This window comes from Vidua macroura, chromosome 1, assembly GCF_024509145.1.
Source record: "Vidua macroura isolate BioBank_ID:100142 chromosome 1, ASM2450914v1, whole genome shotgun sequence".
In the NCBI taxonomy this organism is placed as follows: Eukaryota; Metazoa; Chordata; class Aves; order Passeriformes; family Viduidae; genus Vidua; species Vidua macroura.
The window spans coordinates 8,664,573-8,681,880 of NC_071571.1; the positions used below are offsets into that span (position 1 = coordinate 8,664,573).

At 37.1% G+C, this 17,308-nt stretch overlaps 1 protein-coding gene across 3 annotated transcripts in view; it reads right to left on the reverse strand.

The window, feature by feature from the left end:
- Positions 1–17,308, reverse strand: part of LMBR1 (limb development membrane protein 1) — a 69,277-nt gene that overhangs the window by 39,328 nt on the left and 12,641 nt on the right. The window contains exons 2-5 of one of the 3 annotated variants that reach the window (XM_053998932.1): positions 14,633–14,705; positions 12,369–12,408; positions 10,380–10,519; positions 5,310–5,413 (exon numbers count right to left, since the gene is read on the reverse strand). The exons of 1 other annotated variant lie outside the window; for it this stretch is intronic. In XM_053998932.1, the coding sequence (XP_053854907.1) occupies positions 5,310–5,413; positions 10,380–10,519; positions 12,369–12,408; positions 14,633–14,705 (357 nt within the window). The remainder of the gene's footprint in view (positions 1–5,309; positions 5,414–10,379; positions 10,520–12,368; positions 12,409–14,632; positions 14,706–17,308) is intronic. One more of the 3 variants, XM_053999007.1, reaches the window with a different exon arrangement.

Here is a 17,308-nt window from a genome sequence, read left to right on the forward strand (position 1 = left end):
TGAAATATTACTCTTATTTTCTGTAATAAACACCAAGATCAAAACATTACGCAAGTTAAATTTCCTTGAAAGGTTCCCAGCAGGAGTTTTCCTTTTTGTTTGTGCAGTACACGATTTCCTCTCACCCACAAAAAACATACCAAGAATGTGCATGTGCCACTAACACTAAGCAGCACTTCCTTAATCACTCATTTCCAACAATTTATGGATGATCAGTGGCAAAAACGAGCAAAAATAATGAAAGCATGCAATGAAAGCTCATTGAGACAAACCGGCGTGGACTTCCTACTCATTTCTGTGTCTCTTTAAGATGGGGGTCTGATACAAATTAGCCACTGGGAAAAAAGTCATCTGGTCATAAAATACAGTACAGGGTCACTTTTATGTAAGTTTGCCAAAAGGGACATAAACCAGGACAATTTCAAACTGTGACACAGGATAGAAGTATATTAAAAAAATCTTTGTTCCTCCTCCATTGTGCTGTCATGTTGCTCAGCTTTATAGACATACTGAGCACCAGCTCTGGCCTCTTCGCTTCCACCTGGTCTACCTAATTAATTAAGCAAGGAAGTTACCTCAAATTTTTGTACTATTTGTTTTTATTATCATGCACTTCTTTTGATGTTCCAGGAGTTAACCTCTTAATCCAAAGACTCTGTGTGTTGTGTTCTGAACATTTTGGGATGTCTGGATAATTTGGATAATTGGTCAGGATGTTGCTGTCGCTCATGTTAAACTTTATGCTATGACTACAAGTTCAAAGATCAGTATTAAGGTAATATACTTCATAAAGCCTTTTAAAAACTACATTTGTGATTATGCAATACCTAGTTTTTCCAGTTTCTCACAGTAGTAAATTGCACTATTTGTATTTTCTTAAAAGGAAATTACTCAAAAACATCCTTCTCTTTGTCAGCTTCAAATAAATACAAATTTCCATTGAAGTTACATCAAGAGAAAGGCCATATTTTAAAGGTCAAGAAAAGATATGGCAATTATCTCCTCAAAAATGTTTGCCTCCTTCACACAGCAGCACACATGTAATTTTCTATGCAGTCTGTTACCACACTTGGAAACATCAGCACTGTGACCTACTCAACTGTAAATAGCACAATTTTTCTTTTTTTGGAGGGAATGATAAAGAATGAGGTTAATTCTGACATTAAGAAACACTGTTGACAAGTTTGTTTCATAACTACAATCTGAGCACATCAGTGACAAAGAATTAAAATATCATCTAAACAGAAACATAACTTTATGCACAGTCTCTACAAAAGAAGACAATAACAGAGAAAGATGTAAAACAGTTTTTAATACTGATGCAGGAAATTAAAGTGATATCAGGTACACCAACAGCTTAGTTAACAGCATTGGCTAAGTTGCCAATTATGATTCAAAGTCCTGAAAAATCCAATCCACACGTGCACACAAATGTGTGTGCATGCATACACACATGGCAGATACACAGACACATACATATATATACGTAAGTATATTATACACCTCCAGTACTGGATGGATTATTATTATTGTCCTGACATCAGAACTGTTCAAGTGTCATTCAATGGAAACTAACAAGAGCAAAGAGCAGCATTTAAGCTCTTTAGAAGGGCATGCTCAGCCCCCTCAGGCCCAAAATGCCCTTTCTGAATTCACACAGTGGATTTCATGAAAAACTAGCAGAGACCTGGTCTGAACTCCAGTGCAGCACCGCATCCATCCATGGCCAGTGACTCATTTCCCTATTTCTCTCTTCTGCACAATATGCAAGCCCTTGGTTGTTTTAAACTGCTGCCCTGGGGAAGCCAAGGGAACCTCTAAAAGGGGCCATGTGCCACTTAGAAAGGATACCAGCAGCCAGGGAAAATGGCCATAGGAAATTGGAAGATGGTTAATCAAGCCCATTCTGTTTCAGGACAGTTAAAGGAGCAATGTAACCACTCAGGAACATGGAATGAGAAGTTATGCAAAATTCACAACAGTAATTTATGAGCTATCTGAAATATCAGAGCTTGCAAAAAAAAAAATCAACTTTTATAGCACAGTCTGTGATAAACAGATGGCTAAAATCTTCAGGAGTCAGACCCACATGTGATAATTACTAAAATTACTGTTGCTATTTAATCTTAACAAAGGCAGCCATTAAAAAACGAAAAAAATTCAATTTCAGGAATGAACCTCTTTTAATTATGCATTTTCAAAACTTTTATGGAAGTCCAACAAGTAATTGATATATTAAGACCTTCAAATAGGCATCTTCAGTGCACACACCTATATCCCAAGTGACCTATTTAATCATTATGATGAAGGCAATTCAATGACAAAATGACCTGCATAAAAGCTTCCACTGGAACAGTCTTTTTATCCAAATTTTTATCTGAGCTGGATATCTAGAACCAACTGCTTTCCCAACTCCCAACTGAAAGATTAAAGATCCATGCCAAACCTTTTTACTGAATGTCTTCACATTTACAGTAGATCATTCTTCTCTTAAATGCTATAACTTTTGCCAAATGTATAAAATGTTTTTTTTAAATTGAGATCACTAAAATCTGATTTTTACAGTGAACAGTAATAGCATTTGAACAATGTTTTATGTCTCTGGTCCATTACTTTGATGTGATGAATGACAAAATATGACTTCTTTTTAAATGCACACAAAATAGTTTTTTCAAATACGAAAAATTCTATAAAGTAATCATGGTCTCAAAATCTTCTTGGAAAAGAGGTAACAAACATGACAAAAATCTACTGAAAATAAATCTGGATGGGAAATACTCTTCCTTTGCAGATGCTAGAACTGAAAACCTTTCATGTAATCATGAGTTTGATTAATCATGAATTTTCCCAGATTCTAATCACCCAATTATGTGATGTAATTCTTTAAAACATATCTAGCAATTATTACAAGTAGAATCCTTTATCTACATCAGCATCTGAAAAGAACAGCACATTTAATTTTAACTAACACCTTAGTCCAGAAGTGCCATCTGCTACTTACTTTCCAAGAAAAGCAATCAAATACAAGGTATGTTCATATTACAACATCTAACAATTCCTGAATCTTGACCAGCAGCTTTAAGGCTCACTCCAAATGGATGGCAAAACAATGCCATCCATTTTGGATAACTTTAAACAGAGCAGTGAGATAGAACAGACATTGCATAAAGGCCTGGAGTATTTGTACCAGGAATCATACTTGGCTTCTGGGATGTTCCAAAGACATCCAGAACTCAAAGTAAAAAAAAAAAAAAAAAAAACCCAGAATGGAATTTCCTCCCCTCCAACAGGTGGATTTTGATACTAAAATCTGGTCTGCCCCCATGAAGAAGCAAACTTCAAAGCATCAAAAATCATTTTTTCCCCTGGCATCTGCAGAAGATTATGGTTCTACCTTATCCATCTCATCTCACAAATGCTTTCAAGCATAAATATGCAATAGTGATCTGATTGATCTTGAATGGGATTTATTGATAGCCACTACCATAAGAAAGTTACACATGAACTACTAAAAGTTTCCTGTAAAGTGCAAGTTTCATGTAGCTGGGATACACAAAGCATCTGTTGGAACCAAAAGAACTCCACCAGCAGAAGGACCTTACCCAGTATATTAATGGAGAGAATCCTTGGTTTTGTTGGATTGCAGGAAACACAAACCCCATGAAATCAGTTAATATATTTTTAAGAAGAAAAGATAAATATTAGCTGTGGCTAGATACTTAAGTGTCAAAAGGAAAATGGAGTGGCCTCCACATGAAAACTGGAAGGACAAACGGAATTGCTAAAAGCTCTCAGCCCTGTAGACCTGAAGTGAATGAAGAAGAATGGAAAGTGTTTTCCAGCCAAGATGGACAAGTATAACACAGCAGCCCATCACCAAACTCCTTGGAAGCTGAATGCATTAGTCTGGTCACCCAAGCTCGTAACTGAAGTGACCTGGCTACTTCTGCAGTTTGAGCAATGCACAGCAATGCTGCAGCAGCATCAACTCAGCCCAGGTGACACCAGACAACATTTACACACCACCTGGGCCAGGCCCTGCAGGTGTTTTCTAACATTGCTGCTTGGCCAGTACCTTCTGCTGCGGAATAAAGTCTCTGTTTCTCCACATTACTCTCTCTGAATTAAAATTTTCCTTCACACAGTAGTTCCTAAGTTGTTTTTAGTTTGTTTTGCTGTCCTCTGCTTCTTCTCAAGTGAGCCCAAAAACCCCAACTTGAATGCAGCACTTCAGTTGAGTTTTCCCCAATCCCACCAAGAACCAAAATGGCAACTTCACTGCCTTCATGCCAGTTCCTGTCAATGCAACCAGCAATGATATTTTCCTTCCAAACACAATTATCCCCTTGTGGCTTTATGTTACATGCCATGCTTCAGTGACTCATAGTCTTTTGCATCCATCTTTAATTCATTTTAACTCTCAGATTTCAAGATCACTTTCCAAGACCCTTTGCTTTCTGACAATTGTCATCCAAAGGGAGCAGAATTCCCTCAAGTGTAGTATCATTAAAAACAAAAGTGTAATCATTTGGATGATAAAGATTAATGGAAAAGTGCTACAATTAGTCCCCAGACAGTCATTTCAGATTAATCTATTTGATATTTATGATTTGAAATTAATTTTGATGTGACTCCCATTATAGTAATTTTTCACTGTATTTCTTTAGTTCACATACAATATTATCATCTTACATTACAATATTATATTACAATATAATATTACAATATTATCATCTTATGGTTCAAAAATTGCTTTGTCAAGTTCCCTGCTTCACTGAAATACTCAGCCCTCTCAACCTGAATATATTCAACTCAGTTGAATATTTTAAGACATGTTTTTTAACATATTCTTGTTAATCTTGACCATATTTGAACCTTTTTTTGGGATATCCATAATCTTTAAAATTCACAAATCAAGCTTGTAATCTCAGGGTCATCTCTTATTTAACCACTCTTCCCACTAGCAAGAAATCTGTCCTTTTCCTTATTATTTTATTTCTAGTGCATTTCTTGAACCTTCTCTCCTTTTAACATCCCAACAGAATCATCTTCCAAGAGATAAAATCTTAATTGAATCATTAAAAAAAAAAAAGTAATTTTCTTTATTTTAGTACACATGGCTTTTAAGGGGTCTTTTTTCCCCCAGTATACCTGGCCTGTGCCAGAGTGTGCAGTGTATATGACCTTCACATAAACACACATATGCCAGCATCAAATCCTCCCCAATCTGTAATTTCAATTTCATCAGAAACAAGGTTGAAAATGAAGTGTACACTGCAATTACTCTGTATTTAATAGTGTTTTCCTACCTTTTTTAAGCCAGCAAATCCTTCTGATTCCAGGAAGAAAAATGCAAAGGGCATCAACACAAATAAACACAGATTTGAAAAAAGAGAGGCAAGATTCCACAAACCTGCAACAAACAAGAAGTTCACATTGTAAGTTTCACAGTTAAATATATTACATTTTCCTCCCTTGCATATAACAATGTAATATATGTACAAGTGCCAGGGGGTTATGGATATAGTTATTTACAGGTCATTGCTGAAAAATATCCATTTCTCTGCATAATGATTTTCAAACAAAACCTGGATACAACTTACCTTTCAATAGCAAATGTCTGAAACCTTGGGAGACACACTGCAAGCTCAGGTGTACCACTTGCACAATCTCATTGAAGGTTCTTTAGAGAACCACTGCAGAAGTTCTCAGGACGAAAGTATTTTACTACTCTTGGTGAATCTCACAAAATCCAGTTCTGTATACTCCCTTTCTCCCATATTTTTCCAAGCAAACCATGGATTTCAACATGAGCAGTACACAAATGCCATCATCACCTCCAAATCAGAAGAAGACATCATGGTAACAGCAGCCTTCCACAATGGGATGACTGGCTCAGTAGGCAAAAGAAGAGCAGCAGATCTTTTTATCTCAACTTTATAAGGCTTTCAACATCATTTCCCATGAACCCCCTCACAGCTTAATTAATGAGGGCTGGGCAAGGTAAGTGGACTCTGAGGTGGACTGAACAGTGGCTGAGCTTCTGGGCTCCCAGGGTTGTGTCAGCAGTGGTATGGACACCCTAGGGCTGATGGTGGGTCAAACACCTTCTTTAGGGACCTGGGTGGTGGGAGAGGGCACATCCCCAACAAATCTGCTCAAGAGACAAAATGGGGAGCAGCAGTGTCCTGTAACTCTGATGAACCTCAACAGGCAAATGGACAGAGAGCAGAGAAGAGAGGACTTAGGGAGATTTTATCCACATATATAAATATCTGATGAGAGAGGAACAAAGGAAAGCAGAGTCAGATCTTCACAGTGGTATCCACTGAACTGAGGAGAAGCAATGAGCATGAACTGAAAAACTGGAAAATCTACTTACTCATAAAAGGAAAGAAAAAACAAACAAACTAAAAATCCCAAACATTTTCTACTGCCACTGTACTCAAGCAGTGCAATAGGCTGCCCACAGGTTTTGTAATCTCTATCCTTCAAGATACTCAAACCTAAAAGTGGGGGGCCCTGAGCAGCCTTCTCTGACTGACCCTGCCTGGAACAGGTTTTTTCCAGAGGTCTTTCCAACCTCAACCATTCTGTGATCTATGTGAAAAATCAACACTGACTACAACAAGGACATCTGTAAGACACATGTGACATCTGCAGGAAGAGAAAGGGTTTAGAAAACAAGCTGAAGTGATAGCTAATCTCTGTTAGGGTATCTGCACTATTAAGATTTTCAAAGATGAACACTTTCTGAACAGGCAGTTTCTTGTGCCTAAACATGAATCCATCATCAATCATCCTATCAAAAGTTGTGCAGGATGCAGTGTTTCTTCTTTATAAAAGCAGAAGCTTATCTGCAATTTAGTAGCTAACAGGTCTAACCACTGTCACATGTTCTGCATCCTAAAAAAAAGACTGTAGAGAAAAACAGGTTTCATTCCCCACCTTCCCCAAACCACACACATTTCCACAATTCTGCAGGACTATGTTCTATAACCTGAATATTACTCAAAAAAGAATATTGCTCCATGATAAAAAAATTTGAACTTGTTTGTTTCCTTCTTCCCAAGTACAGGCTTGTTCCTTTTCCTCTTTGAAACTGGCCATTTTGTAAAGAATAGGGAAGGAAAAAGACATTTTACCTTGGATGTCCAAGGTATTCATTATCAAGAGAAATTTCTGAATTAGATCCAAATGTAAAAACGTTAGCAGTGATTTTTGCCTACCCCCTCTAAAAAAATGCTTCTACCATATACTTCATTTTTCCTTAAATGACAGCATTCAAATTTAAAGGAGAAAAAAAAAGCTAGAGGGGAGGAGGGGGAGAGGGGACCAAGTGAACTTCAGCAATTGACAGCAGCAGGACACCAGCAACCAAACTCAGCCAAACAGACTACAGAAAACAAACCAAGAAAATTCCAAAAGATGCGTGAAATATAACACTCATTTGCTAAAGAAAACAGAGTGCCTAAAGGTAGCTAAACTCCAGTTAACAAAGAGAGGGATTTTTCCTTTTGAATTTGCTTTGCCAGGAAGCTCCTGTTACCATTCGAGAAACATTCAGGCATAGCAACATCAGCAGGAATGTCATTAACAGCCCTTACAAGGGGACATTAACTCCAGCAGTCTGCACTTTTTTTTTCTTTCCCCCCTAAAAAAGACACCAGAGGAAGAGTAGAAACACAACTTAATGGGGGTAGGAGTCTTATTTCAGCAGTTTTCTCTAACTGAAGACAGAGTGCATTCAGTTACCTCATGCAAAGCTGAATACCTGCAAATCCTAATTTCAGCAGCTCTATTACATGAGTATCTTACAACAGAAAACAGTGCTTAGGAGCTCCAGAGAACACTGAGCATTTTAAGGGAGGGGAGACTGGTGCACATCCAGGGTGATTTTAAAAAAGTTAAAATGCAGAAATTTACATATTAGTAGCTTACAGGAAACACATTTACAGAATATGAAACTACAGAGCTACAACAGGCACATAAAGTTAGGAAAGACAAGGGCAGTGCTGTTCTGCTGCTGACAGACCTATGCACTTTCCTCAAAGTAAGGATCTTCTCTATTTCTTAATTTGATAGTTCAGAAATCAAATTAAAATAGACACAGAAAAATAATTCTTTTCTACTATACTGACTGCATCATAAAATTGCATAAGACACTTGACATCAACATATAGAAAATCTTTAAGCAGTCAATTAGACTTTTTTTCATTTGCATTTGTAGTGACCTAAGACTGTCCCCCATAAAACAAGTTAATAAAACATAAAAATTAAAAATTTCTCAGTCTTTGGAAAACAGATTAGACCCTAAGCAATTTTCCATTTTTCTTATTCATGGCAGTTTCATTACGTTTTACCCCCACCTGGTGGTTGTAGCCAAAAGCAGCACAAGGGAACACCACTGTCAGAACTAGTTCTGGATTCGTTCAGCACATATTAATTAGCTAAGTGTGTTTATACTGGATCCAGGTTTGGCCTTTCTGCCTAGCTTCAGAAGTTTCAGGCATGTACTTTCTGATGGTTTACTTGCCAGACGTAATGCAACAATCTACAGAATAAAACCCCTCAGTGTCAGGTTCAAGTACATCAGATGACGGCTGTAAACCATAAATCTAGAAAAAATGAAGTGTTTTAAAGGAACACAAGTGCTCCGATTTGGCAACATTTTCAAGGCAGTACCCAAACCATAGGTGAAGGCTGTGCAGGCAGAGTCTTAGGGGGTTGTGAGCATTTCTGAGCTCGGGCGCTGCAGCTCTCACAGCCGCGCAGGTTTCCCCGCACGCGAGTCCCCGAGCGCGGCGATCCCGGCGAGGGCCACGCGGGGGAGCCCGAGCCCAGGGAACGGCCCGGGCCAGCTCCGAGCCAAAGGCGCCGGAGCCGCCCGAAGCTCATTGACCGCGAGCGCAGCGTCCCCTCCGCAACGCCCTCGCCTGCAAACAGCACGATGCTCGATCCCCCTCCTTGCTAGCCGCTGCTGCTGGACTCGCGAAATAGGAATTATACTGTGTATCCATAAAGTGGTATTTCCAAACATCATCCCACTAAAGATGGTCGCTGGCAAATTCAAAGGTTTTCCTATTTAACAGCAACTATAGCAGCTTTCTTACTAACCCAAATTTTCTGGAGCAACAAGTGACAGTAAAAAATTCTGAAATGGTTATTACGTAAGTCTCTGATGGATTTTACTGCCCTTTATCCAAAGATGATTCAGACACAGAAGGAAGGATTATCTTCCAATATTTTTTTCTTTCATATTTGGGAATAAAAAATATAAATGTCTGAGCAGCTAAATTCATGTAAAAACATTTCTTTAGCTTAGGTTTTTTCCTCCCATGTAGGAGACATAACAAATTAGCAATTCCCCATGACATGTCACAAAACACATCATAAAACAACTGAACTAGAAAGAGACTGTAAAGTCACCTAGTCTGACCTGCCCTTAAAGAGCCATACTGCAGGTGCCATCAGGCTGCTCAGGGCTTTGGCCACCTGAGTTTTGGAAAACTTTCAAGATCTCCCAGTGCCTTTTTCACTGTTCAACCATCCCTGCTGTGAAGATTTATTCCATTATGTCCTACAAACATCACTTCTCACCTCTCACTTCACAAAAAAACCAAACAAAAAAAACCCAAACTAAAAAATAAAAAATCCTTGCAAGTCGGGGATCCAGAAATTCATGAATTTGCTATGTGTGAATATTATTAGACATTTAGCAAAAAGTATGCACTTTTCAGAGAAAAATCCTCCAAAGCCAAATTGCTCTCTCTTCACAAGACTAAAGAGAACACCAGTTAACCTGTAAATTATTTGTACCAGATTAAATAGTTTTATAGTGAACATACTTTCTGCAGACAAACCTAGAAAAGAATGTCCTGTTTTCACCAGTTATTTTATTGCACATCTTTATCACAATACTTATATTCCACAATTTTCCTTGTTTGCACATAAATCACCAACAGCTGAATGTAACTATCTAGTCTGAGCTGCCCACAGCTAGCAAGTTTCTTAAAACACGTTTTTGAGAATAAATTGATATGTATCATCATAAAGAGAAAGGCATATGAATCTTGCATTAACATAAAGAAGTGTGAACAGCATGTTTCAAGTTAGCTTCTAGTAGCTCTTATTTACATTAATATTTGAAGCAGTGAATTTGGTTTAATTCCATCAAGTCTGCATAATTCTTTAAAAAAAGAACAGAACAGTTAAGACAGACTTTTGTGATATATCACACAGCAGCAAAACCAACTAGACAACAGCACATTAAAAATTAGCATATTAAATGAAAATGAGTTATCAGTTTGAAAATAAGAACATATCTGTGCACATACAATGAAGACATTAATTTTCATTACATTATGCTGAGTACTAACCATGAATTAGTGAGCCATTTAACCACTGAATATAGTAGTTTTGTGGAAAAGAAAGCAGGATCTCATTGCTGATTATTGAGAAAGGTAGAAGCAGGACTGCACCAGCTGAAACTGCTAGAGTGAAGGTGCTCAAGAACAGCCTGAAATTTAAAGAAATGTACCACTGTTACCACCAACATACTCTGAACAGCAGGGGAAAAAGTAATTAAACTACCTGGTAATCAGTGTCTAAAGGCAATACATTCTTACATTGTAAGTGGGCAGGACAAAGTGGGATTTCCAAAACATTTGACTTTCAAAAGGCAAATTTAAAATAGTTTACAGAACCCAATATAAATAATTTTTTACCAACTACCATGATTACTCTCTTGGCACAAGAATTGCATATAGAATTGCATTACAATTCTATTGTAATGCAAAGCTTAAACTACTGAAGTTCATTAAATATATTTTCTCAAGTCTCCTCTGTCAGTTTTAATTTCCCACATAGACACATACACAAAAAAATATTCAGTTTCTACATTCTTAGTACATTTTTTAAAGCAGAGCAACGTTCTAACTAAAGAGTGAGTACAATTATACATAAATATTTGAACAGCAAACTAAAAAAAAGAAGTTGGATTTTTTTCACAAAGGAGTTATTCAAGTTCTCATCTCATAGATGTAAAGTCAATATACAGAAATTGTCAGAAATGTTTCAAATATTTAAGCTTATTCTTTTTAGATCCCAAATACAACTTACACCAAATGCCATCTTGTGGCATTAAAAAGAACTCTGTCCTTAAAAAAATAAAATCAACAAAACTTTCTTACAGAAGTAATCTAATGCTATAATAAAACTAGAAATAATTCTCAATGCAAAATTGTATGACAAAACAAATATGACATCCCTACAACAGCAGCATCAGTAACCTGCTTGCAGAAATCTTACTTTTCTTTAATAGTCTACAAATCCATTTTTCATTCATACCATACTTAGGAAAGAAAGCATGAGTAAGTAATTTTAACTTTAAAAATATTCTTATGTTGTTGTTGTTGGCTTCTGAGAATTCTTCTTTTATTTAAGGATGCTTAAGTATTTGAAGCAAGAACTGGGAAACCTAACAAACTACAGCAAAGTGCTGCAGCCCCCTTTGGCTTTGTTTTCTCATCCCTCCACACCTCAAGTCCTGACAATTATGTCATGTGAAGAGAAATCTATTTACATATGTTTGACAGTTATTGCTTTTAGGAAAATAACAGGCACACTTAAAGAAGCTTAGTCTGAAAGAAAAAATAACATTTTCTATTTACAACAACACTTTTCTCCAAGCTCCCCTTCCAAGGGGATGACAGCAGCACCAGGGAAGAGCCAAGAACACTGTAACACAACAGGAGCCAGTTCACATGGCCCAGCCAATGATGGAATTGAGAGGGCAACAACAGCCACGGCAGCTCTGCACATCCTGAGGCACACTCGGATAGGAGATATCCATACCCAACTTCACACAGCAAGAGGATAAGGAGGGAGCTGCTGGCAGACCAGTAGGTCTGGCAAGTGCTTGTCTTCCACTTGTCACCTTTCTGCAGCTTTTTTACACTGGTCAAAGATATCTTCTTCAGAGAGAGCTAACTTTGCTCACAGGATCCACTGCCTCCCTTCCACTGACTGCTGTGGCAACACCTCCCATCCAAACATCTACGTCTCAGAGACCTAAATGCAGGTCTTGCACTCAGTTCCACCTCTTGCATCAGGTCCTCGTGCAATGTTCTGGCCAACTTTATACCTACCAGCAGAACTACAGGTGAAAAAAGGCCTAGAACCAACTTTCACATCACTTCATAATTCATGGTGCCACTACACCAAATCTTTTTCCCTGACCTCTAGCAATCTATTTAAAACACATTTAAATATTTCAAATAGATTATTATTTATCTGGAAGCACAGAAGATTCCTATCATAACAATACATTCAGGTAAAGAAGTTCTGCCAAGAAGAGCTATACATACGATATTCTGTTAACAATGGCATCTTCATCCTCTTGTTCATCTGAAAATTAAATTACATCAGGTTACATTCAATAATCACTTGTCTTTCTTCAGGGTAAAGTGTATATAGATAGGAATAATTTTAATTTACAATTAAAATTCAGATGTACTGATACAATTCATGAGCATCAATATCTTAAGAAGGTTCCTTCCAAAAATGCATACTCTCACCCTGTTTTTTCGCTAGTCAAACTCTTTTCAATCAATGTAACAAAGTTATTTCACTTTACTTAAAAATGCAGATCAAAACCTCTTAGAGCCCTCTGTAAGAGGTCTCCATGGCAAACATGCTTTCAGACTACTACAGCCACAGCTACTGCTAGAAACTGCCCCTTTGGGCATCTCTCGAACCACAGAGAGCAGGCAAGCTACAGGGAAGTCTAAGAATCCATACTAACTACTGCTAGGAATCATTTGCAATCTTTTATAAACAAGAAAGCATACCCAGAACAATAGTGATGACTACTCAGTTGCTTCTCTTTACTTACCCCTCTTCCCAGCTCCTGGGGATTTGGGGGAGGGGAGGAAGTAGAGGTGGTTATATTCTTGTTATTTGTTTTGCATTTAAGATACCATGACTTCCTTCTGATACTTCACATTTTAGACCATTTTTATTCACCTACTTCTCAATTAATACTTCACTAAAACAATTTTTTTCAAACAATATCAACATTTAACTCAGATGAATCACTAACACATCCTTCATTTATTTGTTACACCCTTCTTTATGCACATCAGTACACAAATGTAAGCATTTCTAAATTTGAAATAATGTAGGCATTTTGAAATAAAAATTTCTGAATTTGAAATAATTTTACACTCAGCATTCTAAAGTTTCTCCTATTTTCTGTACGAGATAGAACAACTTACTTTATTTATTCTTAAATTTTAAAATAAATGTAAGTTCTTGAGAGGCATGCACACAGTTGAAATAAACACATAGCAAATAACCTCATGCTATTTTGAAATTCTTCTGTGACAGAACCTGGAGTTGTTGGTTTTTTGATGGATATCTCATGGTGTTTTGAAAGACTAAGTAAAGGTCTCTTATGAATCATTTTGGCTAAAAAGCTTCTTGGAAAAGCAGCGAACAATTTGTCCTGAAAGAGTTGCAGCTGTGTTAACTCTTCAAACATTTCTCATCAGGAAGATCATAGCAGGCTACAAAGTGTGCCTAAGTACATGCTCACAAAACTTTCATAAAGTCAGGACAGCTGCAGAGCAGTTCCTCTTCCCAGCTGAGGAGATAACTGCCAACAAAAGGTAATAAAAGTGTCTTGTCCAACAGTGTTTGCCAAACCAGTTTCCCTTTCCTGTTCTTCTCCATCTCCAAATGGTAGCAGCTTTGTAATGTCCAAAATACACATCTGGATCAGCAGATAGTATCTACCTTACTTCCTATGTTTACAGAGATGTACCTTTTTTTCAAGGAATTAAATTCCACAAAAAGTTTACTTTTAAAAACATGAATCCATCCATGACAGCAGCTGTATCATAACACAGCTCACTCAATAAACAGTTTCCAATAAAGTTCAAAGCACCAAGATCACAAAACACAAGAATGTTTCTGAAGTCTGACTATTATCAAGCACCAAGGTCCCAGATAAGCTGTCAAAAGTCAAAGATTCTGTGATTTTATACTGATTTTTAGGCTATTTGTCTTTAGAAAAAATATTGAAGGAAATGACAGGACTTCCTACAGACTAATTTTAGAATGGAAACTAGACAGTGTTTCCAAAGGGAAAAAAAAATAGTGTTATCTCAAGGTATTTTCCAAACTTAAGTGGTGAAGTCATAAACAGGTTAAGATAATTGAAATAACAACTGTACCTGATCAGAGCAGGACTTTTTGAAGAAATAATGCTACTTCCCTTCTGTAGCACTGGCAACCTTTCACTTTACTAGCAAAAGCTCAGAACCTGATTTTGCTGCTAAAACACAGCTGAAGATACTTATCCTGGAAAAGCTGATGTGAAAGGAGAACAGCAGGATCTCAAGGCAAGGGAGGCAGAAGCATCTACTTTGACATTAACCCCTTTCTTCCATCTCAAAACAATTACATGTAGGCTGCCATACACAACCAGGTCAATCCAGGCTGCCATAGACCAGGAGCCTAACAAACAGTTCTGGTTTCTCCACTTTCCTTGTGGAGATGGACAGGAAAAGAATCATCTATTTATTTGAAAAACAATTTTTTCTTGACATATTAAAAATGCTATGCTTACCTGCTTTCCTTTTGTATCTTGTGATTATAAAGTAGGAAACTATGTAGAGAACAGCAAACAGGAGAAAACAGATCTGGAAAAAAAATTGTATTTATTAGGTCATGAAGAAATGCCTTATAATAAGCAGTAAATCTAGTCTAAATAATTTAAAATTGAATTCAGATCAACATAAGCATATTTTATGTAAATTTCACTACTCTTATGCTTTATATCTTAACAGAAAGTTAAACCCATTAAAACAGCTTGATTAGAGTAACAGGTAATGCATCAATTATATGGTCAGCAAGTATTACTCTAAAATTAAAGAAAATACTTATTCACAGTGTGATTTTTTTGTTTGAAGGAGGAGTGAGTAGAGTGGAGAGGGGTGGGATAGGCTGTTTTTTGAAGTGTGAATCTACTTGATTTGTAGAAGTTATCAGGCTTTGTATCCCCTTCAAACATACCCTAAGGGTAATTGTATTTTATATAAGGAGCTCTTGAGGATCTATTTCAGGCTATGCTGTCAGCACATGTGGAAAGAAACAAACATGTTTACTATTTGCATCCTGCCTTGAATCAAACAAATTCCAGGTGACAACACACACAGAAAGACTTGTGCCTACAGTGGATGTCCAAGCATGAGCTCATCAAACACAATGTTTCCTTCACAGTCAGAAGCCAAGGGCACAACTTCCCTTCTCACGAGGTTGGCAGTTTATTTAGGTGAGATGCACCTTCAGCCCACAATGCCTTGGACTAAGTTGTTTATAAGTTTTAGCAATACAATTACAATACAGTAAGATAAGACCAGAACACCTAAAAAATGCTGGAAATACTATAGGAAAGGAATTGAACAGCAGGAAAGTTTGAACCCTCCAAGCCTTTGTGGGGTGTAAAAAAAAAGCAAGCCCACACATTTTATTTGCTCCTGAATGAGGCATCAGTGGCTCAACACTGCTTCCTTAATCCTGGATGCCTATGCCTATTAAAAACATGAGTCAGTCAGAAATGCAGCAAGAAGCAAGCATGCCATTCTGTTTTGGAAATTTACTTCACTGGACAATAGTTGACCTATTTCTTTAAGCTATCATTTGTAGATTTGTTGCCTTTAAGACTCACTATCTTAAAAAAAACATCAAGAGCAGAAAGGCTACCCTAAGAGAAAGGGAAAAGTTAAAGTGAAGGTAGTGATCATAGCCCTGATAGATCTGCCTCTAAATAACAATACTGCATCCAAAACAGCAAATCACAGTGGAGAATAATGTATTATTCACGAAAGATAGACTTTGTAAGAAATACTGATAAATATAAACTGAAAAGGTTATTTTTCTGGTGTAGTCAGACATTTTAGATTTTAAAAAAAAAGTATAACCAAGAGTCTGAGTATGGCATTTGGGTGACTTCCAGGTACCTCCCAGAAGTACAACAGTGCTGTCTGAAAGTGGCAACCCAGTTCATTCTCTGTGCAGGAAACACACAGCAGCAACACCCAAAATAAAGGCACTGAAAATGAGATTTCATAACTAGATCTCTGAATTCCAATCTTTAATCTGAATAGAGCTTACCACTCCAACCTTAAGGATGCCTCAAAGAAGAAGAGAAGAATAAAGAATTCAGTCCTTTAAATAAGTAATTCTGAAGAATGTTATTAAGATTAAATAAAAAAGTTGGTATATTTTTGAAAAGGGAAGAACAAAACAAACTGAGAACAGCCTTGGTTTTTCAGAGTACTCTGACACAGCTCGTCCTGTCAGTACTGGAAAACACATTACCAGTGCTGAAAGAGAATCCTTCTCTAAGCTTCCAGTTCCCCTGAAAACTAGACCAAGGCTACAGCTAGAGACATCTAATTTTAGGCACCAACTTTTGAAAATCAGGTATCACATATACAGGATAAGTGAATTCTTTAAAAATCTGTCAGATGCAAGTAACACGGTGTAACCTGTGTAAAAGAAAAATATAGTTAAGCTCATTTTTTAGTTTTATTTAAAACAAGAATAAAAATTACTGCAGTCTTGTTTACACCTTCAAATAGAACAGCTGACCTTTATTCTATCTGTGATAGCAAGGTTACACTGAAAATGTGGGTCTGTACTTACAAGGTACCACTGAGATAACTGAGGCATTTTGAGAGCAGAGCAGACGAAAGCTGTCCAGTAACACGAACTGTCAAATGCTGGATTTCTGGTTTTAGGTAACAGCTACTCTGCAACCCAGCAAGAAGGGGTAACTCTCCATCCTAGTGTAACTCTCCCTTTACTTCTGTCAGATTTGAGAACTTTCTAAATGTTTGATAAAGCTGTTTATTACTGAAAATTCTGAAAATTTTGAAATTATTGGCAATAAATTCTATTAAGTGAGAGCTTTATGATTTTAAAAAAGAACTCAGATTAAAAGTCTTTCATTACTGACCAAAACAAGTTAAACAGCAAACTCAGAAACATTACTGCAGTCTCAATTTACACTCAGTGAAACCTCTGATCCTGAATTGTTTCTAACCATGCATTCTGAATAGCTTTCTAAAGGAAACAGCTCAAGTCAGCATCCCAACTATTTTTAGAGTAGAACTCAGTTAAGCTGGGGAAAAGGAATGTGTTGCCTATGATAGCTGAAGAATAGGCTCCACTGTCCTGTCAGCACTGCAACCCTGGGCTCCTATTCCTCATACTGCTGTTTGTTTTGGATATTTTTATA